The sequence below is a fragment of the Strix aluco genome, chromosome Z (assembly GCF_031877795.1).
Source record: "Strix aluco isolate bStrAlu1 chromosome Z, bStrAlu1.hap1, whole genome shotgun sequence".
In the NCBI taxonomy this organism is placed as follows: Eukaryota; Metazoa; Chordata; class Aves; order Strigiformes; family Strigidae; genus Strix; species Strix aluco.
Genome location: NC_133971.1, coordinates 61,713,186 through 61,737,311, shown reverse-complemented (window position 1 = coordinate 61,737,311; position 24,126 = coordinate 61,713,186). Strand labels below are relative to the sequence as shown.

General features: G+C 47.1%; 1 protein-coding gene across 6 annotated transcripts in view; it reads left to right on the top strand.

The window, feature by feature from the left end:
- The first annotated feature begins 11,060 nt into the window (after positions 1–11,060).
- Positions 11,061–24,126, top strand: part of PSD3 (pleckstrin and Sec7 domain containing 3) — a 111,585-nt gene continuing 98,519 nt past the window's right edge. For 4 of the 6 annotated variants that reach the window (XM_074811914.1, XM_074811913.1, XM_074811917.1 and 1 more), the window contains exons 1-3: positions 11,061–11,224; positions 11,591–11,673; positions 23,968–24,076. In XM_074811914.1, the coding sequence (XP_074668015.1) occupies positions 11,197–11,224; positions 11,591–11,673; positions 23,968–24,076 (220 nt within the window). In that variant the 5' untranslated portion in view covers positions 11,061–11,196. Of the gene's footprint in view, positions 11,225–11,590; positions 11,674–16,866; positions 17,320–23,967; positions 24,077–24,126 lie in introns of those variants that run through there. The other 2 variants (XM_074811915.1, XM_074811916.1) reach the window with 2 other exon arrangements.

The window sequence follows — 24,126 nt, the reverse complement described above, 5'->3', positions numbered from 1 at the left end:
CTGCATCAAGTGCAGCTGTATAGCTTGAGGCCCATAGTCTTGATACAAAGATTGCCTTTGCAATGTTCATGTTGCATTCCAAAAATGCATTCCCTGCAGGAAATGCAGGGAGGATCTAGGAAATGTAGAAAGGATTCCTGTCATGCCACCAGATAATATGGTAGTTTTGTGTCATAATGAGCCTGCAGTATTTGTTTTCTTTGGAGATCAAAGCCATTATTTAAGCAAGTTATTTTAGCAATAATCACATTCCCATTATGAGAAGTAGAAGGTTTTCCATTGTTCTCTTGGCTGTTGCTAACCTTCAGTGCAAATCCATCTGCCTCCTATAGGTGTGTCTAAAAAACTGCTGCATGAGGAGTTCTTCGGAAAAGCTGAACCTTTATATTTTACCTACAGAAAACAGATGTTGGTATCAAGGGAGCTACTAACACATTGGCAAATACTGACTTGCAAGACGAGGAAAAAAATCTCCCATCCAACTCAGATAATCCCCTCAAACCCAAATCCAAGATGTGAGTCAGGTTTATTAATCTGACATGACTGATTGAAAGGTGTTCGTCATTCAAGCAGGAGGAAGGAGGGACAAACTTGAGTGCCTCAGGGCACTCAGGCCCTTAGGGAAATTCAGGCCCTCCTAGAGAGCTCAATTCAGCAGAGCTCACTTCTGAGGCAGCTGGACTGGCTGACTATCTTGTGGCCACTTCAGATGTGGTAAATGCACTGGAGCTTATGCTTCAGCACTGTGCTTGACCAGCATCTAAAAATGTGAACATGAACCTGAAATATTTGGGTCCCAGTTTTATAAAGCAGTTGCGTGCTTTCCTAATTTAATGTATGTGATTATTATAGAATCATAGAATGGTTTGGGTTGGAAGGAACCTTAAAGATCATCTAGTTCCAACACCTCTGTCATGGGCAGGGACACCTTCCACTAGACCAGGCTGCTCAAAACCCTGTCCAACCTGGCCTTGAACACTTCAGGGAGGTGGCAGCCACAACTTCTCTGGGCAACCTGTTCCAGTATCTCACCACACTCACAGTGAAGAATTTCTTCCTTACATCTAATCTAAATCTACCCTCTTTCAGTTTAAAACTGTTACCCCTCATCTTATCACTATACTCCCTGACAAAGAGTCCCTCCCCATCTTTCCTTTAGGTCCCCTTTAAGTACTGGAAGGCTGCTAGAAGGTCTCCCCAGAGCCTTCTCTTCTCCAGGCTGAACAACCCCAACTCTCTCAGCCTGTCCTCATAGGGGAGGTGCTCCAGCACCCTCATCATCTTCATGCCCTTCCTCTGGACTTGAGAAGGTCTGTGTCCTTCTTATACTGGGACCCCGGAGCTGAACACAGTACCCCAGGTGGGGTCTCATGAGAGCAGAGTAGAGAGGGAGAATCACCTCCCTCGACCTGCTGGCCACACTTCTCTGGATGCAGCCCAGGATACGGTTGGCTTTCTGGGCTGTGAGTGCACATTGCTGGCTCATAGTCAGTTTTCCATCCATTAACACCCCCAAGTCCTTCTCTGCAGGGCTGCTCTCAATCCACTCGTCATGCAGCCTGTATTTGTGCTTGGGATTGCCCCGACCCATGTGCATTATCTTCAGTGGGACTGAACCATGTGTTTAGTAGGGACTGAGAGGCGCCAAGCTGAAAGACATCTGGTTTATTGCCATGCAAAGAGCAGCCTTTTCATATTGACTGTAACACTCACTTTCATCTGTGGTTTGATCATGTAATTTAACTTCTCTACCTTGGTTGTTTGAGAAGTCAGATGGCTAGTGTTTGCCTTTGTGACAGGTGATGTAGGAGGATTAATTCATGAGTGTGCATCATGGACTTCAGAGAAGTCTGTCAGTATGAAAAACTATAATTAAGAACTGTTTGTCCTGCACTTCAAAACACTTGCACAACAGCCTTATCCTGAGCACAGCGGACTGTTTGCCACTACTGCTCAAAGCAGTAAAGGTTGAATGTGCTCAGCATGATCAGAATCAGACTAAAAAGTCCAAAGTTTATGAAGAACCTAAAACTTTTAGAACCAAGGGAGACTCCCAAGGCTAAAGCAGTCAGTGATAGCTTTCCACCCACTCCAGAAGGCTTTGAACCAAACCTGTATCTCCCACAACTGCCTCAGATAGTTATCCCTTCATCACCATACATACCTCTTCATCTTCTGCTTCTCTCAGAAAACAGGAATCCAGCAAGCTCTTCAAGCCAGGAGATGAGTCTTTCTGACATCAAGGAAAGGAAAGAAAACAACATGTTGCTTCTGCACCAGCTATCAAAAATCTAGCATCCTAATTTAAAAGTGTAAGTGGAAGAGAATTGTGAAGGATCATAACACATAGTTGTGGGAGTGAGTGGCTTTTTCCCTTGGGCTGAATTTGGACTTGGATTTGATCGAGATAGCTATGGAATTGTAAAGCTGGTCTGATGGAGTTGTAAAAAGTCAGTATGATACTGAAGAAAAAAAAAGATCAAGCTTTCAGGAATAGAAGAAGGATTTTTGGATTTGAGGGAGTCAGGAGCAGCACATCTGTTTTGCCTGTAGATTCTGGATCCACATGGTGAGTGACAGAGAATAGGAAATGGCAGGCAGTGCCCACTAATGCCCTCAGTTGTTCAGATAAAATCCCCTTTGCAGGAGACTGGATGTCCATGCTAGAGTATTGTATTGTTCATTTCATGCTTTCTGCATTCCTGGTGAGGAATTTCCTGGAAATAAGGGAGCCTGCTAGCCTGGCTAGCCTAATAAGGAGTAAAATCCTGCTAGCCTGGCATTTAGTAGAGTTATCTAGAGTGAGGAGTAAGGTGTATGGAAATTATGAAAACTAATGCTGAGGGCTATAGCACAGAGAAGGCAGAAGCTGTTATATCCAGTTGCTGATGGAAAAATAAGGCAGAGTTGAAGGGTGAGGGAAGCAAAGGTAATAGCAGCAATTGATTTGGCATAAAAATGTAGGAAAAAAGCTCAAATGGAAAATGATGCTTCTTGGCTAGAGCATTCTGTTTGCACAGGGTGGGCTTGGCTAGATGTGGCATTTGACACCTTCCAGATGATGGGCAGGAACAAGAGTGGGGTGTGTGGGAACTTCCTACAGCTTTCCTGATGCTTCAGGCAATGCTGAATGTTGAGTGTGTATGTCCGTCTCACTGACTAAGGGTTGGTCCCTGCCCAGGGGCAGGGTGGGAATGAAAAATCAGCCGGGGAAAGCACAATAATAAGATAAATGATAGCTGGGAAGGTGGGGAGCATGAGACAGGGGATGTACGGCAGTGGGGCTGGGACCCTTCCCCGAGGGGACAGCAGCAGTAAATAGCAGAAGGGCAGGGGGATTGATATCTCTTGTGTGGGGATCTGGGTTTGAGTGCTGTAGGAGGCCAGGGCTGTGAGGAGCAAGAGGTGCGGCTGGTTGTGAGGAAGTCAGGTGAGAGGGTGGAAATTTAGAGGATGCATGCTGAGGTGGTCATTTGGGGAGGAAAGAGAGAGAGAGGAAGAGCTTGAAAGGAGGTCAGGAGTCCTGCTTTGGAGAGAAGCAGGAAACTAGGATATCTACATGAGAAGAGGGGACAGGAGTCTTCTGCTGGTAGCCCATTTTCTACCCACAGCTTCAGTGGGTAATGCCAGGCATACACTCCCTGTCACTTGATGCAAAGCTATGCCTCCCTTCTCACTCTGTCCTCCCAAGCACCTCAGGGCTCTTTCTCCCCTAGGGTTTTCCATCTCTTCAGATGACCTTTCAAAGCTGATGTTAGCCCAGGAGGCTGTGCAGCCGCCTTGTGTGATAGGCTGCTCAGGGAACCAGCCTGGCAATACAGTGTTCCGTGCTGCAAACCATGGCTGTTACCATGGCGTTGCACCAGGAGAGTGGTTGTCTCTGGTGTCACGCTCCTGCCGGACATATGATACCTCCAGCTGGAGTCTTTTTCAGCTTTGGCTCCTGTTCTCTGCTGTGGGAACGAACAGTGTCTTCTTTTGTTCAAAAAATCTGCCAAGAGACCTACCTACAGAGACCTTCCACTTCCAACCAAAGTTGGTGTCGATCTGCTCACTTTGGCTGGGCTTATTTTGTCCCAATGAGATGTGCTTAACTGTCAGCATTTAATCTTCCACCTGTCGTTTGTGACTGATGGCGTGCTCACTGTCCGGGGAGAGCTGGGGAGGGATATGGATGCACCTGGCCGTTTCCAGCTGTTTGTTGTCAATACCCATTGCAGCTTTTTTGAGCAGAGGAAGGAGATCTTGTTAGTACTTATTTTCTCAGCCGTGTTGATTCCCTTTTTGGCTGCAGCATTTCAGGCAGTGGCTGCTGTATGAATGTGCCAGAGTTACAGGCCATAATGATTTCATTTTGGGGAGGACAGTGGGGTGATGTGCCTTACATCTGCCTGACTTCGAAGGCTGCTTGTTGCATGTCAGTGCAGTGGTACTTGTAGCCACAGCAGTCCTCCTCTGACTCAGGTTTTCCAGGCACTCATAGTGCTGTAAAAAGCTGCTCTTTACCGTGGCAAAATAAAAGGGCCATTGCATAAATGTTCACTTCCCCTCACATCTCACTGGCTTGATATCTGCTGTGCAGTCTCAGCTCAGTCTGAACAATCTGTAGTAGGAGAAAGAAGACCCACATGAAAAGCGGAAAATTGTACAGGGGGACTTTACAGGAGGATTCCAGTGTCTAAGGAAGCCGAAAACACAAAGCCACAGTATCTTGGCTTGAAATGTATGCTTCCCTTGATCATAGCATACCATACAGTTGCAGTATTTGGCATCTCCTTTTGGAGATCAAGACCAGAATGATTTATGTGAGACTGGCCAAGGTTTCTCTAGAAAGGATACCGTTCTGTAGAATCACATATGTTATTCAGGAGGGGAAAAGACCATCTGGAGCCCTTCTGTTCTGCTCAGATACTGTGTGCTTCCCTCACCTGTGCATTTGATTGAGTGCACTTCTGAACACCTCTACTGATGCTTATGCAAAACACTCTTTCTTCTTGTGGTTGTTAGTCTAGGTGGGCTACTTTGCTAGTGAATCCACCTGGTTACCATACCCCGGCACAAGGCAAGGACAGCAGAGGAATCACTGAGCCTAGGGCAGATAAGGCTCTTGAGAGAAAGACCCCTAAGAGTAACCACTCTTAGACAGACATTTTACAGACTTATTTTGAGATGGCCTTTGATTGATTGATTCAACAAAGCACTGTTGACTTGATGAATGTATGGCTGGGTGCTTCAGTCTGAGAGAGGAAGATCTCTCCTTATATTCTTCCTTTGCTTTTCTGCTAGGCAGAATGTACCTCTGTATCCTCTGTTTCCTCTGGGACAGAGCTGAGGAGCTGTGTGTGTCAGATTGACTTGTGAGGCTGATGATGCTGGTGTGATGTGTGCTCTGTGCTAGAAGGCAGTGAAAATGCCCCTTGCCTCATATCCTCCCAAAGGCCAAAACCCCCCTTGCCTAATGGATGACACTGCAGATAAACCAACCTGTGATTCTCTCCTTTATCCTTTATGTGACAAGTTGGGGGAAGGGAAGGAGTCTTGGTGATTTGATGCCTAGAAACCTCCCTCATTAGCACAGATCCAGCCACAGAAACAACACTGAGCTCCTGGGAACTGGCTGAAATTTGCTTTTCCCTGCCTCCACTGCTGGCGTTCCTGTTGCTGGAGCATACAGGACTCCTAGACCTGGCCACCTTCTGTGTCAGAAGCAGGATGGAGCACTTTCCCCCACCCAGAGAGATGGCTGGGTTGCACTCTTAGGGCTGGTGAGCAGCAGGAGCAGAACTGAGTAGGACTTGGCAGCTCAGGAGTAACTATTTCTCTGTCACTTTTGTCCCACTTGCTTGGGGAGAACATGGCCAATCTCAACCTGGCTGGGACCCTTCCTTCGGTTCTTCACTCTGGAGAACTTTTAGTACGGCCCCTAGGTGACAGCATGAATGCTGCATGGGGCTGCCACTTTTGGAGGGAGTCAGCAAGGAAAAGATTTAATGACCTGTCCCTGCTGTGGGCTCCTCTGTCCCTCACAAACTCCCAGGAGCTGTGGCTGTTTGCTGGGGAGGAGATGGTGCTCTTGGCTGTCACTGGTGGTCTGCTCAGAAGGTTGTACCCAGTGCAGATGGGCTGATTTCAGGACCCTGTGGCCCTTTGCTAAAGAGGAGGCTGAAAAGAGAGATTTGCTAGAGATTGGGAAAGGCAAAGTTTAAGAGAGGAGGTGACAGCAGAGACCTGGGAGGTAACCATGAACCTTGCAAAGGAGGGACATTCAGCAGGGTTTTCTGTGTCCTTCAGTTTGGCTTGGGCTAATAAGGAGATTTCTAAAGACCCACCCAGCAGGGGAAGTACCTGTGCTGTGAAGTCCTGTTGTTATCAATATTTGTTGATATCAAATCGGAGATCGCCGAAGTCTGATGGGTGAATAACAAGCCTCTGAGATTTTCCACCACATGCTCTAAATTTGGCCTTTTACAGGACTCCCTAGGCAGGGAATGTCGGTCATTTCCTTTCCTCCCAAGGAACATGTCAGATGGAGGAGGCAGTGAAGTGAAATCTCTGGAGACAAGAGATGGAGGGTCTGGAGAAATTCTGTTTCCTGGAGTCCTGGGCACGGCAAAACTCTAGAGAATGAGGGAGGGAGTCAGTTAAACCCTAAAAGGGAAGTTTCCAGGAGGTTTGGGTGTGAGGCCAATACAACCTGACAACCTGTGAGGAAAGAACCATGTGAAGAACAATGACACTGGCACCCCTTGCAGCATACCCCTTCTCACAGCAATGCCAGCTAACTAGCCCATGCGTGCATTAACCCATTTCCTGCTGTGGCTGTCACCCTGAGCATTACTATAATGATTTATTAGTGCTATCTGACTCTTCTTAAGAAAATAGAAAGGCTACCCTCTTTACACATAGCCCAGTTCTTTTCTAGTCTGCACCTTACCTCCAAATCTGCTGTTTCCCTTGTGCTGTTGCAGCTACTTTTCCACACTTAATTCAGAAAGAAAGGGTTGTGATGGTGACTCTGTTTTTCAGAGTAAAACAAGAAAAAAAATGTTTTCCTGGCTGTGTCCAGAAAAATTCAGACACAGAGGAAAATCCAGTAAATTATTAACTCAGTCTTTCCATCTGTGGATAATGGTGTTTCTGGTTGGTTTTTTTTTTTTTTTTTTTTTATTGCTAGCCGCCTTCTCCTTCATGGAAAGAGAGAATCTCTATTTGATTTGAAATGCAATGTCCTGAGCCATTTTCTGGCAAGTACCTAGATGATGGCTTACATGTGGTTTTCTGCCTTTTGAATGAGGAGAAATAAATTGGAAGTGAATTTCTTGTACTCATCTCCTTGTGAGAGGAGAATAATGAGCAAAAGAACACCTTTACAGGCAAAAGATTACAGAGTTTATGCATTGGTTATTCTTTATAAACCACTGATTGCAAACACTTTTTTTTTTTTTTTTTTTCCTGAGGGGTGGGGTGGTGAGACAAAGTGTTTTGAGCTGTGAATTTTTGACCTAGACAATTAATACTTGTCTTATGAAGTGATGGGAGAAGGCTGGTGCCAGCTGCCTGGAACATGCACTGACACAGCAATCCTGTGATGCTCAATCCATGCATTCACCCAGGTGCTGCCCTGCTGGTAAGGGAAAGCACCCTGTGGCCCCACATTGTGACCAGAGGCAGGTTTGATCCATGTGGTGTGGTCAGAAAAATAGGTTTGGTTTGCTGCCCTGCTCCCACTCTGGTGATCGAGTGTGATCTGGTGATTGGCAGCCCCTTGACACTGCATAACTTTTACCCATTTTCCTGTTTCTTGACCTCCTCTTTTCCACCCAAGTCACCTTGCAAGCAAGCAATTCACCATAATTGCTTTTTTGCCTTGGGTCCCAGTTTTGCTACATGACATACCCAAACTTGGTATTTTCTATACCGTTACCTAGGCAAGCTCAGCTGATAGGATTACCAGAGCACCACTGGCCTCACCACTTGTGAGATCCAGCCATTCCTTGTGGTGCTTTCACACTGCTATCTGCCACGGCCAGCAGCTTCTGATGGCGCCTCTGGTTTCCTGTGCCCTGTTTGCCTAGTGGAACCTCAGCCCAGTGCCCAGGCCACAGCCGGGTCACCTGCCTGGTGTTGGCTCCCTACTCCCTATCATCACTGCCCTTGGCCAGGGCATTTGCAGCAGTTTAGCCACTGAACCAGGCTGAACATTCCTGCGGAGCTGACTGTTTGCCATCTTCACAGAGGCTGACTGCTGGGTGCCTCCCTCTGTCTTTTCTTTTTATTTTATTCTAGGTTGGGCTGTGTTAAAATACATGTTGTATGCTTGAACTTAAATTCTTAAGCAATTCAGAGTGCTCTGTAGCTGTGAAAAGCCCTCATAACTATTTAGTAAGCCACCAGTTTTTGTGTCAGCTTTTGCTGCAATCATTTTTTGGATGTAACTAACTGGAAATGTAAATCAATCCTTTCGACAAAAAAATAGAGATTACCTTCATAACTGCACTAAACTCACCCCATCTCTTTGCTGATTGCCGCTTCACAGTAATGCTTTGGGATTTAATGTGGCCCTCATGCAGAAAATGATGACTGATGGTGTAAGAAATACCACCTTCCCTTGTGCAAATCTCAGGATGTGTGGTGCCAAACCCCATCACCCTTCTTTGCAGTGAAGCAAACCAACTAGATGCCAGCGTGGCAGCGGCTTGCAGGATCATCCTCTAGCAAATGTTCTCCTTTCCCAGTCCTACAGCACAGAGCATATTCTCAGCAGCCAAAATGTCTGGGTGACTCAGGCCAGCTGTCTGGGTCAGAGAGAAAAGGTCAAATTCTTCTCAACTCAACACAAATACGGGAAAAAAAACCAAATTGGAGTGCAGCAGCCGCAGCTGCCACCTAGGTGCCTACGGCCAGGTGATGGACAGCTGCCTTGCAAAGGGGCAGCACCAGCCCTCCCCTCAAACCCGGGTTTTGCTCCTAGCTGCTTCCTGACCCGCAGTGGCGTTACCTCAGCCCAGCCAGGGAGGAGGGAGGCAGAACACATCAACTCCTTAGAGACCCAGGCACTGGGTGGTTTCTTTTTCCACTGTATTAGCCAGCTCAGATGTGGCACAGATGGGGAATCTGCAGCCTGTGCCCCTGCACCGGCTTCTGGGGCCTCAGAGGTGCCTGAAACAGATGGGACAAAACCCTGCTGGGGCCAAAATGTGATTGGCATTGCAGCCCTGGCTGGAGGAGACGGGCGAAGACCTTCACTCTGCCCCGCTGGGGCACTGCAGGTGCATCAGCCATGGATAGATGGGCAAGGGGCTGCATCACAGTGACATGCAGCTCCCATGGGTGCTGGGCTCAGCACCGGCACACGGGGCAGAGGCAGACAAACCAGTGCCTGTGGGCCTGCACAGGGACCTCTTTGGGACCCATGCCAGTCAGTCATTTTGGGGGATGGAAAGCCAGGTTTTCATCTGACTGTTCCCAGAGGACAGAAATGACTGGATTGGAGGGCTGCTGAGCAGGGCAGGAGGTAGATCCTGTGCTGCTCCTGGGATGTGTGGGTAAGCACAGCTTGCAGTGCTGGAGAGCTGGTGGGAGGGATGGGGAGAGGGGAAGTTGTAGGGAAAGAGCAGCATGCCCTCTGAAATACAGGGTACATCAGGCCTGAGGCACCCAGATGATGGAGTCAGTGCAGTCTCCTGCAGGGTGGCATGGGTGGAAAGCAGAAGGACCACTGCTTGGGTAAGTACAGAGCTGGAGGTAGTGAGAAAGACGAGGTTTGGGTTAGGAGGAAAAGCATGAGCTCTGCGTGCCATAGCTCTACTGGGAGGAACATGGGGAGATGCTGCTGGGTGGAGCCTCCAGACGAGCTGGAAGAGCCCAGGGATGGTGCTGACACCCCTGTCTTACTGCCGAACAGGGAAAGCTCCAGGACAGGGTGCATCATGCTTCATGCTTGGACTTACCTTTATCCTGCCAGAAATGGATTTATTTTTTTTTTTAATGCTGGAGAACTGAAAGGCTGAGGTCACCCTGTGCTGGCAGGGAGCGTGGCTCTGGTGGTGAGCCAGGAGGCTGATGGGGAACAAGGCAGGGCTACGCTTTCTCCTCAGCCACAGAGATGCTGCTGTGTCTGGCTGTGGTATGTTTACGTCAGTGACTTCATGGTGATGCACTTCCACCACCAGGACTGTCCAAAACCTTTCAGAACAGCAAAGCATCTGGAACAACCTTGCCTTCCACCTAACATGCAGCTTTGTTTTCCAGTGCAGGGGAAGGAGCAAACATAGTGTTTAGCGAGTCCCGGTCCTTGCTCCAGATTGCTCCAGAAAGCCTATCCTCAGTTTTGGTGGGTTAAAAAAAGAGCGCTTTCAGCTGCTACTGAACAAAATGCAAATACGCTGAAACTACAGAAACTAACATCCTTCTTTCTCCAGTCTGTCAGATACTTGTGTAGCTAATACTCTAAAGCACAGCTTCCAATGGGGAAACCCTGCTTTTATTGAAAAGGACAACTTGCAGATTTCCTGGTTAGAGAAATCCTAACAATGTGACTGTGTGCTCAGAAACGTGAGAACTTCCAGTGAACTGTGAAAAAAAAATGAAAAATCAGTTTTGAATGTTTACATAGGGTTACTCCAAAGACATCAGTGCTCTTTTGCTTTTGAAGTCGGGTTGCAAAGGAAAGCCCCAGGGCTGGAAAACGCTTTCGGGTTTTGGGTTGTTTTTTTTCAGCGCATTGACGGGACTCAGCAGCAGAGCAGAGTACGACATGTCCTGGCCCCCGCGGGCTGTGGCCGTGTCCCTCCCCAGCGCCGTTGCCGTGCGCACGCGGTCTGGGCTGTGTTTTTCACTCCGTCGCTTTGCTAATCCTGAAATAATGCCTTTTTTTTTCCCCCGATCTTTTTGAGTGGCACGTGGTGCTGTTCCCCTTCCCTTCGGCGCGCCGTCTCGCCCTCCCTCCCGTGCCGCGCAGCCCGCCGCGCCCCGGCCGAGCCCCGGCCCGCCCCCGCCCCGCCCCGCAGGGCCCGGCCCGGCCCCGCCGACCGGGCCGCGCCGCTCCCGCGCCCGCCGCGCCCACCGCGCTGGGGCCGCCCGCCGCCGCGGTGCCCGGCTCCGCCGCCGGCGCTGCGGGCCGGCTCGGCTCGGCTCGGTTCAACTCGGCTCGGCTCGGCCTTGCGGGAGGGCGGCTGCGATCCGCTGCGGCCGGCGATGGGAGATGGAAGGAGCCGGCGGTGCGGTAAGGGGCGGCGTGTGCCCGTGCGGGTGCGGGGGGTGCGCTTAGCCCAGGGCACTTTATTCTTTCATGTACTTTTACCTTTTTTTTCCTTTCATTTTCTTCTCTTCCGTTTTCCTCCTTTTCCTTTTTCCTTATTTCCATTTCTCTCTTCTCTTGTTCCTTTTCATTTTTTTTCTTTTCGCCTATCCCCTTTTACTCGTTTACTTCTTCCTTTTTTTCCTTTTTACCTTTTTTCTTTCTCTTTTTTTCCTCGTTTTTTCCCTTTTTCTTCTTTCTTTTCCCTTTTTTCTCCTTCCTTTTCTTCTCTTTCTTTCACACTTCCCTGAGGGAAAGAAAGCTCAGAGCCCGCTTCTGCGCTCATTACAGCTAGATCCCCAGGGACACCAACTGCACCAGGGAGTCTGCACTGGGACCATCACCCCGAGGCTGGGACCCCCAACCCGCATTCTGTACGGTTGGTTTTGCTTCTGTCTCTGTATAACTTGTCTGCGTAACAAATCAGCACTGTTGTTGCACTGACAAGCTCATACCAAATTCTGGAATTAAATGAGATGTTGTGAAGAAGCCAGTATCTGGTTGAGTAGTATTGTGCTTTCTGGGAAGGAGTGGGGTTGAGATGAATTCACCAAAGGTGTAAAGTTTTAGAACATTAAACGTATACAGGAATGCTCCTGTGCAACTGTGTTATCTTCGTCCTTGCTACTGGGGACTGGAGCTACGCTTTTCAAAGGGAACGTAAACATAGAGTTGTAATGAGCTTGAACTTCACTCAAACTCACTGAAGATGCTGACTTCCCATATAGATGCAGTATTTCCATGCCATAAACAACAATTACCTGGCTCCCACAGGGTGATAGTACATTGTCACACAGAGCACATCTATGTGTTATTGAAGTGGTTTGGGTGTGTAATAAGCAACTGCAATTACTGCTGCTTTTGCAGCTTCAGTCACACTTTAATTCTGTCTGTGCATAGCGCCATTAAAACAGAGAGAAAAAGTCAAATGCAATATTTCTAATGAAACTGGTGGTTGCGCACTCAGCGTTTGAAGAGTTGTAATAGGCTGCTGAGAATGATCCAAGCCTGTCTGGTTTAGCTAGCAGAAAGAAACCTTTTTCTACTCCAAATGCTTTTTCATCAGTCATAACCTTAGTTGATGTGTTTCAGCAGATGTTACCAGTTTAACGCTAGCTGTGAATCTGACCTAGCTTCGTTGATTTACACAGACTGAGAGTTTGGCTATAGACACGCTGATTTTGGAGTATGCCTTTGGTGGGAGAGAAGGTGAAGTTAAACCATGTAGGAGATCCTGTGCAAATGCTTCCCTTCAATTACAGGCTCGGTTCATTCCAGAAAAGAGTGTAAGAAAATCCTCTATGGTAGTGGTAATGTTAAAAACAATTCCAAGAAACTTAGGTGCTGCTCTCTTCAACAGTTGATTAGGACTTCTTGATACATAAAATCCTCCTAGAACTTACCTGTGTGAAAGGGGTCCTCTTGTGTTATTGGTGCTTGAGCAGGTTATTAGATTTACTACTGCCGTTTCTATGTCATGAAAGTGAGAAGGAAAAGAGCAGTGAGGATCCTAATGAACATGCTAGTGTTTTTTTCAGCAAGAATTTCTTCGCTGTTGTCAAGCTGCATGGCTGAAAAACCTGGATGTCATTCGGGGTATTTCCCCTTCCTGCCTGCCCCTTGAAATGGTCCTTTCTATTCTTGCCCATCTTACCAGGAAAGTTTGGTATTTGGTTTTGCAGCATTGATTTAAGAGGTGGTTTGCGGTTTGATTCCTGTGGGATGAAGAGGCAGTCTGTCTGCTGGAGTACCATGGACCAGTGCCACGGAGCATCTCTGCAGACCAGTGGTTGTCTTCCATGGGTGTGCTCTGAGCCAAGTGTTGGGAGCTTCAGTGTTGGGGCTGGCGGTCAAGGTTGCACAAGTCACACCCCGCATGTGGCCATCAGTGCAGAGAAAGGATGCTTTGGCTGTGACTGGTAAACTGTCCTTGCACATGCAGCAGAGTTGATTGCTTGGAACAATCCCTGCTCCATGGAGAGACGGGCTGGCAGACCTGGGAGCTGGGGTGATTTTTCTGAGGCATTGCATGTATTTGTTTTCGGAGTTTCTCTGTTTAGTTGCAAGGGTCCTGAGAGAGAACAGGAGCTTGGGGTACTGCTGGGTGCTGGTTTAAAGATAATTTAGCACAATGTAGTGGCTTAGGGAAGGGAGCCCAAGGAAATGAGGGGGGAGGTAGCATCTGGAGAGTAAGATTAGGTGGGTCCCTAGGGTACTGGAGGGCCATCTGCAAAGCTGCTGTGCTCCAGTTGAGGCTGGGTCAGCCACCAGCCAGAGTATCCTGCTCCACATCAGCTTTGCAACATGGGCGCTGGTGATCCCCAGGGTGCAGCAGCTGGTAGAGTTGGTTGGTGTGAGGTTTGTGGGCTCGGCCTGGAGAGGTGGGAGTGGTATCCCTGGGCTCAGTGACATATGCCAACCATTCTCCTTGGAGGGATGTTTCTCTGCAGCCAGTTCCTGATGGAAAGTTGGCTTCTCGTGGAGCAGGGAGTTCACAGTTTGGTTCTCCCACCTGCACCTGCTCTGTGGCCTGGAAGGGTTCATTGCATCCCAGTGGGTTGTAAAACTGTGTGTGGGTCCTTCCCTTTGGAAGTTTGGCTTAGAGGGTGTATGTGTGATAGAGAGCTCCTCCACATTGTTAACATGCAGAGAAAGCTGGGCCACAGATGGACAAGTTTAGGTCTTGAGCAATCTGTGTCTTAAACATCTGAATCTCTTTCTGAAGGGATTCCTGTCCTCTAGCACCCATGGTAACAGAGGCTGTTTCCAGTCCTTTTTTCCTGTTTGCACCGAGATGGGGTGTGTGTGTGTGTGTGTGTGTGTGTGTAGAAATTGTACACTTCCGTGGGATGAAAAAACTATTTGAGACCAGATCTAAGTGTCTGCCCGATACTTTCAGTCTGGCCGTAAGTGTCCTGTTCCTCTCAGGAACGGCACTTTTTGAAGGATGCTTCTGTAGTATGCTTCCAGGTGCTTTTTCTGAGCACAGCCCATCCTCGCTCTGAGATGCCTCTTGCTGTTGTGCCAGCTCCTGTCAGAGACCACAGACTCCTGGGATGCTAATACATCCAAGCTTTTATTCTCTGCATTACAGAGATGAGCAAGGCAGGTTGTGGATGGGGCTTAAAAACAGGGTGGAGTGAGACCTGGACCTCTGGGTGCCAGCTGGTACAGGGTTCAGTCAGGAGTCAGAGGAGCTCTTGAAGCCTGAATTGATTGTACTTCCTGGATGCTCTAAGCAAGCAAACCTGCCGGAGCACTGGAGCAAGCTGTCTGTCAGGGATCAAGCTGTCCATCAGAGCAGGAGCTCTGCATTTCCACTTCCACCAAGTGCCTCAGCCACCAGCTCTGGCTGTGGGAAGTGCATGGTGTTTGCTGTGGCTTGCCTTCCTAACTGTATGAAAAGATTTTCAGTGCCGTAACTGCTGGGCTAAGCCTAAGGAGAACAGGCTGAAGCTGGCTTTTGAGGATGGGCTGCCAAGGCAGAAGCATGCTGGTCGCTGTCATGCTTGCCACAGGCTTCACATCGCAGCCATGGCAATTTTTTTGACACCTGGTGAAAGGAGTGAACAAGCGGGCATCATCTTGAGTCTGTTATACAGTAGTTTGGAAGCAGTAAGAAAACAATCCAAACGGCACAGATGACGCAGTGCAAGCCTCCCTTTTTGCAGAAGCAATGAATGGGTCTTGCTTTCTCTTCTTAGCATGAAATGGCACATTGGAAGAGGTGGCTTATCTCCAAAATGTACTCATTATTTTTTTACAACAGTTTTCAAACAGGAAGTCTTATTGGGGTAATAACTGCATCTGAACAAATGCCAAGTGTGATGGCAAGCTGCACTTAAGCCTGGGATCTGGCTGCATATCAGCATTAACGTAAGAACCCTTACCAGGAAAGTCCTTTTCTCAAAAGAAAACAAATTCTAGTACCAGTGAGTTCTGGTTTTCATCAGCTTTCTTGTGTGTGGACTTGCAGTGGTCTAATGAAGAAAAAAGAAGCATTAACTTCTTCACCAATGGGCCATTAGTGCCAGCTGGCCTGCGTTATGCTGCTTGTGGGGGATGTATCACCTTTGGTTGTCCTCTGCCTTCCTGCACAGCTGAAACTGTCTAGTGGCTCCTGACAGTTTGCAGGGCCACAGATGCCCTAGGATGCTGGTGCTGGCACTCCTTAACTTGCACTTTCTTAACAAGGAAACAGTCTGCTCTTGCAACATCTTTTCAGTCCCCCAGCGCTTGCACACCAGGAGGCTTACGTGAAATTTGTTCCGTGTCTTCTAGCTTCTGCCTTAATTGTGCCAGGGAGAAGATGGCTCAGATCAAACTTCAGTCAAATTTCTGATCTGAAAAGCTTCTGTTAAATCTAGTTAAGACTCAGAAAGAGCAATTTGGGTGAAACTGTAAAATCAATTGAAATATGTGATATGAAATAATCATGCAGAGTCAGTGAGCTGAGTTAGAGGGAGTACCCCTTTTTGCATGCTCTGTTGCTGTGTTGTAGCTCTGCAGTTTGCCCTTGCCACAGAGGAAATGTGGTTTTTTACACCTTTGCAAATGTAAATTCTTCCATTTGCTCTTCTGTAGAGTGGTTTTGGTTTTCGATGTGGGTTTGTTTAGGGTTTTTTTACTGTTCACTGAAATTGAGGTGCAAATATATTTTAATCACTTTGGGATATTATATTAAACCATGTTTGTAATACTGATTTGAAAAAGGAAGATGAGCTCTCCCAATTTCGTCCTTCTTTACTGTCATCCATACTGCCAAGGACACGGAGAATATACACCACATGGGAAAGGATGCACCCTGCAAGTTCTCAAGTCTCAGCAGGTGTTGGATTTGGTTTTGGAAAGAATTTAGTTGCTTAAAGATACAGAGGTAACTTATGGCAGGCTCATGAGGCACTTAGGCATATCCAAATTTTAGCTTCCAAGGAGTTCAAATCTGTGTGGGGCAGACGTGTAGTCATTGTTCTGCCGTCTGAGATACCTAAAGATGATGGAAGCATACTACCTGTTGAAAAGAAGCAGTCTGAGAGTTTGCTAAATATACTCTGAACAGATTGAACAAAAGAAGTAAATGCAAGATGTCTAGTACATGCACCACTGAATTCTCTGAATAAAAGATGCTGTCTTTGTGCAATTTTTCTTAAATCAGGTCCCCATCCCAATGCTGTTTGACATAACTCAGGAAAAATACTTGCCCTGTGGCTTTATTAGAAGTTTTGGATCTTTTTTACTATCTTTCCATTTTATATCTAAGAACATGGTGGTTCATGCAGTGAGCTGAAGCCTACCTCTTAATGGGCTTGCGTGGATTTTTGCACGTACCTTAGAAATAATGCATAGACATCCAGAGGTCCATACAGCACACATCAAAAATCACTGACTTGGCAAATGCAAAATGCTGAGTGACCTTTAATGGTAAAGCTTAATCATACAGACTTTGAATTAATATGCTGTTCACATTCACACAGTTACAGCTCAGACAGTGTCAGCCTATGCATAATAAAAAGCATTTAATTCAGTATAACAGCTGACTGCTTCCTAACAACTTCAATCAAACAATGAAGCAAACATTTCTTCAGGGGGAGAAAAACTTAAGTGCAGGTGTAAAACAAGACAATGAGACTGCTGCTAAGGCATCCCTTTTTTGTCACTGTCCCCATGCCTTTTTCTAAGCAGTGACTCTTTTGCTTCATTTCTGAATTGAGCCTCTCATCAGACACTGAACTTTTGTGAAATCTGCCTTTGAGTGGAGAGAACAGCTCTGACTGGTATCTGCAACCTTTCAGTTTTGCGCTCTCCAGCCTGACCGCTTCCTGGGAGGCTGCTTCTGGTAAACACATCCCGCATCGCTGGGAGCAGCACAGGAAGCCAGTAGTGCCTCAGTGCCTTCTGGTGAATCCTCCGGGGTGAAGGTGTAGGGCACGTTGTGGTGAGGACTGAGGAGTGGAGCTGGCTGGACAGTACCAAGCCTGAGATCTGCCCAGTCCAGGGCCATGCCAAAGCCTGGTGAACAGGTAAGAGTATCTGGCTGCACTGGTTTGGACCCAGGGTCAGTTTAGCCCAGGAACATGTACATGGTCGTGGATGTCAGCAGATGCCTGGGAAGAGTTCAGCTTGGAGCTTCATGACAAGGATGTGATTTTTATGTATGTTGTGAGTTTGTATCTCTTGAGCTTGTTTACCCTCCTTTTCAGCTCCTGTAGGATTTTGGTTTCCATGACATTGCTTTTCAGGGAGGTCTGTGGTTTTGACTGCAAACTGTATGAGAAACCATTTCCTCTTTGGTGTGATGCTGACTCCTGATACCTTCTTTTGATGTTCTCTGGCTGTTGTATTAAAAGAGGAGGTGAATCATGGATTGCTCTTTACCTTTTTCAGACCTCTTATGACTGCATGCATGTCTGCCACGTGTCTCTCAGCTGCCTCTTTCCCTCAGCTGAAAAGTCCTAGCTGACTTGGTTATCCCTTTCTATAGTCCAAACTTCGCTGCTGGACAATGACTATAGGCAACGCCTTCACAGAAGCCATTTCTTTCCTCTGCCACCTTCTGGCTCTCAGGACATCTCCCTGCAACTCCTAATAGTTAGGAATTAGTTTAAAACCCAAGCTGAGATTTCTTCTCTTCCGAAACCTTTGCTGGCATTAACTTTTGGCAGCTCCAGCTGAGATTTAGCCATGCAAAACTCCCCATTCTTTTGAGTCTTAATCTATTTTACTAATGCTTTAATTTAAGAATTTAAAAAAAGAAATTAGCATGTGGGTGTGTGTGTGAGGAAAACACAAACATGGTGTATGAGGTCACATGGAAGTAAAAACTACAAACCTTGCTAGCGGTCTTTTTGTGAGCACCGGCAGTGTGCTCTCTCTGTGCTGTTGACACACTAGCTTTCACCAGCTAGCAAGTTTATTTTAACTCCAGCTTTCTGCATTTCATTCTGTTATTTAGGGAAGTGACTTAAGAACAGCTCAACAGAAATAGTCTTTTCAGAACAATTAGTATGACTTGTCAAAAGCAGTGAGGCTTGCTAAGCTCACACCCACACAGGAATGGTAACAGCTTAAAAACAAGGACCGGCCACTAGTTGTTCCAGGCTGTTGGGGGGTTGTCTGTCCATGACAGCAAAGGCAGAGCTCTCAGTATGTGATTCTGTAAAGAACTGACCATGGCGTTGCTTCTTGACTCACATCATGGTCCTTTTGCTCTGCTGGGAACTTGCTGTAGAAGGTTGTAAATATGTGGAAATCTTCTATCCATCATTCCTGCCTCTTTTTTTTTTTTTTTTTGAAGCTAGCTCCATCACCAGTTAACTGTGTTTCTGTCAGTCTCTGAGGAAACTCCTGGGGTACAGAAGACAAGATGAAGGTAAATGTTTAAACTCCTCTTGAGAGCATAAACTCACTGTATCAGGGTATATGTTAGGCTGCCAAGAGGCATTTGGCTTTTTTTGCTGCTTGAGATGTTGGTGAAGCAATGAGAATGGAAAAAACACAGCTTGGGTTTAGAAATGGTCCAGGTGTGGCTGTGAAGTCCTCCATAGTTGGTTGTGCTTTACAGGCATCCTGCAGAGGCTTTTTCCTGCTTCCTTGTGGTAGCGCTGATGGCTCTGTGGCAGCTGCTGCAGCATCTGCCCAGAAAGCACTGTGCCACTGGCACAGGGGCTGTTGCCTGCTGGCAGGGAACTGGCACCCATCAGCTGTGCAACCACAGGGAAGGGTGGTCAGCTCTGGGAAAAGGAGCTGTGCACATGCAAAAGTGTGCAAAACTGGGGCCTCCCCTGAGGCTGCCTCATGGTATGGCTTAGCTGTGGAGACCCCCACCCCAACTAGCGAGTTCCCTCCAGATTTTCCCATAAGCCTGGAAGAATTGGAATAACATTTCTTTCTGGGAGTAGAGTGCCTGGGTTTTATTAAGAAAGCTTGCAGGGGTCCCCCTGGGGACACTTGGACCTCTCTGTCCCAGCTTACAGCCCTTCATGAAAGGGCCTTAGACTACTTCCTGCTAATGCTTTCCTTTAACATGACTAGTTTCCTGCTGTCCAGCATTTCAGCTGCCCTTGCTCCCTGAAGGCTCAAGCTTGGGCACCTATCCCATTCTGCTTTTTCCCAAGCACCATTTTCCCAGGTCTCCCGTGAGGAGTCAGTCTGTCTAACTGCATCTGTCCTCTCAGGGGGTCTGAGAAACTCCAGACTGACATTTGCCAGTTAATCATCTGGTCCTTTGAACACTTCCTCCTTATTAGATGTTTTTTGAAGAAAACACATGACCTTAAGTGTGAATGCTTCAGGAGACATGGGCTCTTTGTGCTCAGACTGACCCATTCCATGTCCCAGCAGCCATGGACAATGTCGTCTTCCACTGAGACCCACAGAGATGGAGCCCAGCTCTCCTGTCAGCTCAGCTGGAAATGGTGGTGAGAGAACAAGACTTTGATATTCGTCAATTAATGCTCTACGTGATGTAGTTATTAAAAAAGAAAAAAAGCCCCAATAAGAAAACAGCCTGGCCCTGTCCCAAAAAAGGCCACAACCAGGACCTCAATTAAATTCAGAAGAGGATTGCTTCGGTGCTTTCCTTCCATGAAGAAAGGAGAAGTGTTTTCTTCAGGCTTAGATGACTCACCATGCCTATCCAGAAACCACTGGGATTTTTAGGGGGCAGTTTGAGGGGAGCTCATGACAGGAGTTGAAATCAAATTCATCCAGAGACATTGTGCTTCAGGAAAGGCAGCAGCCAGCTCTCATCGGGGGCCTGCCTAAAGCCACCTCTCAGGGATTAATTGTGGCAATGGTTTCTCCTTGCAGCTAGTGACTCTCTGGTCCAGTTCACACCTTCAGACGGCAGCAGAGCAGAGGCAGTGTGCAGGCTTTGAGCTGGGCTAACTTGTCTGTCCTTGGCAGCTCCCGCTGGAGGAGCAGGACCCCTGAGGTCTTAGCGTCGGACTGCTGTTCAGTTTAGCGCTGAGACATGGATGCAGCAGCTTCACTTCTTGTGCCTGAAACCACGAGTGCCATGGGCACATCCTAAACAATCTCTGCTCCCTCAGCAAGGCACAAAAGCCCAGCAAGGTGGGACCCCTGTTGACCTGTGCCAATATCTTGTGCAAGGTCAACAGAAACTGGTGTGTTGGCAGGAGGTCTGAGGGGTGAGGACTGCTATGTCCAAGCTAACGCAGACTCATGAATGTTACACAGAATTCACCCAAGAGGCAAATGCAGCCTCCCCAGCTCCCGACTGTGAGACGACTTGTGAAAATAGGCCTGCAAGAAACATGGACTGAGAAAAACTGCCTGAGAAAGAGATAAAGGGTAGTGGGGGGAGTGGAGGCCCTCCAAACTAAGGAATGTCTCAAACACTCGCAAGTAACGAAACTATAGTCATGGGGTGGATAGTGTGGAGGTCGAAGCTGATAAGGCTGCCCGAATAACACAGGATGCAACTGGAGGGGGTGCCCCTGTGGAGACTTGTCTAACCGTTGTCCACTCCACTGGGGATTTATGAATCTGAGTCACTTGTCTCCCTCATCTGAGTGGAATGTGACACTGACCAAGACCCATGACCCAGAGAAGTGGGTGTGATCAAACATGTGCAAATGGGCACAAGGCACTGCAAGAGTGGTGAATGGATGGGCAGGAACTTGCTGCCGCTCTACCCAGGTTGTAATCAGACTGAAAAACAGTGTGAATGTGGCTCATGAGAAATGTGTGTACAGCTGGACTGATTTAAGGGAATTGATGCTCTGAGTGAGCATCACCCTCTCCAGCAGTCACAAACACCAGATGCATCAAGGGTGGTGGTTAAAGCCCTCTGGGGGAAGCAATTATGAAATGAGTTGACCTGGATGCAGATGTCTTTGCCCTTGAGCTGAGGGAGAATGCTTAAGGAGGAGTTTTATATCCCTTCCAATCTTGCTTGTATTTAATCCTTGCTAACGCAGCTTGGAAAGCACCATGAACGTTTGTCTAGCCCTTCTCAGGGCTCCTGGTTTCAGGGCACGATGACTTTTGCAAGGTTTGGGTGAGTGGCAGATTGAAAGAAGAAGAGGAGAGCACATGTTCTCTCTGATTTTCTGGGTTTTGTTTTGTTTTGTTTTTCTGTCTCTAAGGAAGGACTACAGTAAAGCAGTAGTCTAAAATCCGTATCTGACCTCATAGCATCCACATTCTCTTCCCCTCTTGCTTTCTCTTTTTAATATCTCTTGTTTGGATGAAATATCATAAATTTATCCTTAAGCCTGGATCTGGAGGTTCTGAACTGCTTTACCTTTACACATCCTTATAGTGCTCTAAAATATAGTGACCTAAATAGATGTTAGGTTCAGCTGTTTCCCTTGCACAAGTCAGTATCTGCAATTCTCATCAGCAGCGCTGAGCACTTCTGAAAATCAAGTTATCCCTTTCAGATGTCAGGGTCTTGCAGTCTCCGCTTAGGCACCTAACTCTGATAAATGCTGCCCTGTACACTGAAAAACCATGAATTTAACCATTAATTTCTGCCTCTTACTGGATGATACAGAGGGTGCTATGAACTGGACTCTTCTTCATTGCTTTACGGTAAGGTACAGGCAAATACAGACCCTTGAGAAATGTGTTTGCTGGCAGGGAAGCTCAGTGCAGCAGATGCCTGTGAAGCCTTGAAAAACAGTGCTGAGGGATGGAGATGCTGTGTCCTGGAGGTGTGTAGATCAGAAATTCCTGGCTGCTCAGGAACTGGACGGCTCTGTCCATTTTATTTTCCATTTAATTCATCTGTGAGTGGGATTTGGCATCAGCTAGTTGTTTAGCTTTCCCATCCCTTCACATCCATCTGGGTAGGCTGAATTTTTGTTTGGCTCCGTAAGCTACTCCTGTCAAGGCTGTTGCAGACCAAGAGCCTCCTCCTCTGTGTTCTGGGTCCAGCTGTTCCTTTTCTAGCCCTTCCTGCCCGCCCTCCTGCAAATGAATGCAGCCCTGTAAAAGCAGGGGAAACATGGAGGCTTCCTCCAAGTTTGTTTCATCATGCTCATGATAGTGATCTTTGTGCTAGAAAGCCTTTCATTTCTTCCATCATATTTTTCCCAAAGTATTTGGTAGTCTGGTGTTAGCAGGTCTGTCAAAGTACTCATTGGAGCCCTAGTGATGAATAGTTGGACCAGTGAACAGTAAATAAATATATCCAAGACCCCTGCATAAGATCTACTGCCCACTTATTACAGAGGTGTGTTGGACTAAATCCTGCAGAACTGGTGCAATGCAGAAAGGTAGGAGAAGAAATGGGGCTAGAAGGCCCGAAAAACCTGGAGCAAAACAGTTCTAGGGCATGGAGCAAGATAGTTGTCAGTGTGCTCTTGGAAGAAAATGTAATTGTTGGAGAGCTGGCCTTGGAGGAGTGTATGGATTTGTGATTTCATCCACCTCTGATTAAAGAGCCTTGACCATGTGTTCCTGTGAATTACGTGTCTCCTGTATTTTGAATTTCTGTTTGTAGCTGATGCTTACCCTAAAGTATTTGGTGGAAATGCATAAAAGTTATTATTGTCCCAGGGGGGAGAATGTTCCATCTGGCTTCTTTTTTTTTAAGAGTGTTTTTGTAAGCTGAGGTTTTTTGCCAATGTGAACCATGCAATGACCTGCTATACAGTTAACAATTGGCTGCCTTAAACGTAGGGTATGAATATAAAGGTCACTGAAGAATTTATAGAGTTAATGATTTATTTCATCTGTCACTTCAGACAGAAGAATTATGGGCTCTGTCTTGCCCAGCTGGGAAGAAACTTAATGGTGACTGCAGACAATTTTTGCACTACAGTTTATTGCTGGTGTGTGCTTTATCTTGGAGATTTGATTTGTCCCCACCTTTTCAAAAAACTAATTTTAATCTTAGTCCTGCAGCCTTTCTCTCCTCTGAGAAACTGGACCTTTACTTCTCTTACGAGTAGGAAGCAGTGGGAAGGTGCTGGTGGCACCAGGCCTGGGTGCCACTGGGATGCTTGATCCGTCTGTCCATCCATCCCCCCTGCTAGCTGGGGAAACCACCTTGTGCCCCCTCCCCACCTCCTGGCCATGGAGGCAGGTTTGATTTATGTGGTGGTATGGTCATGAAAACAGGTTCAGCTATTGTCCTAATCTAAACAGTGGTGGTCAGGTGTGGGCTACGCAGCACAGACCCTCAGACAGCACTCACCATGTTTGCTTACTTTATTATCCTTTTTCTTACTTCTGATCATCTTGTTGTAGCCCTTGCTCCTCCCTTTCTCCACCCGTCTCCTCCCAAAGAAACAGCCTGCCCCATTTATGGTTTCCCATGGATCCCAGTTTTGTGACATCCATACTCAACTTTACTATTTCTGATACTATTCCCTAGGCATTTTTAACCCTAAGTTACCTACTGAGATGGTTGCCCAGTATTGCTGGCCTTAGAGTGGGTAAGCAGGCTAAAGATGTGAGGGGTTGGGTGCTCTAACATCACTGCTTAATACTGAAATGCTTGTGTTCTTAGACAGAGAGGTGAACTCTTCAGAAGCCCTCTGAGTTGGCCCATGTATGCTCTGGTTGATCTTGGTGGCAATAGAGTTAGATGAACGCTTTGAAAATCCTACCTGACAGCACACCTGAAGGGAATTCATGTTCCTGCTGCTGTTTTTTCACTAAAAGGTAGATAAGCTGTGTTTATTTTGACTCTACAGGCAGAAGGACTTGTGTGGGATAATGATGTATCAGCTCACACCCAGACTGTTGTCAAGGCCAAATATGAATTTTTACTTGGTTTGGAAGAAGAGAAGCCTTCAGAAAGGGGTAAGCGCTATTTATTACTATTGTGTGCAAAAAAAAAAAAAAAAATTCTT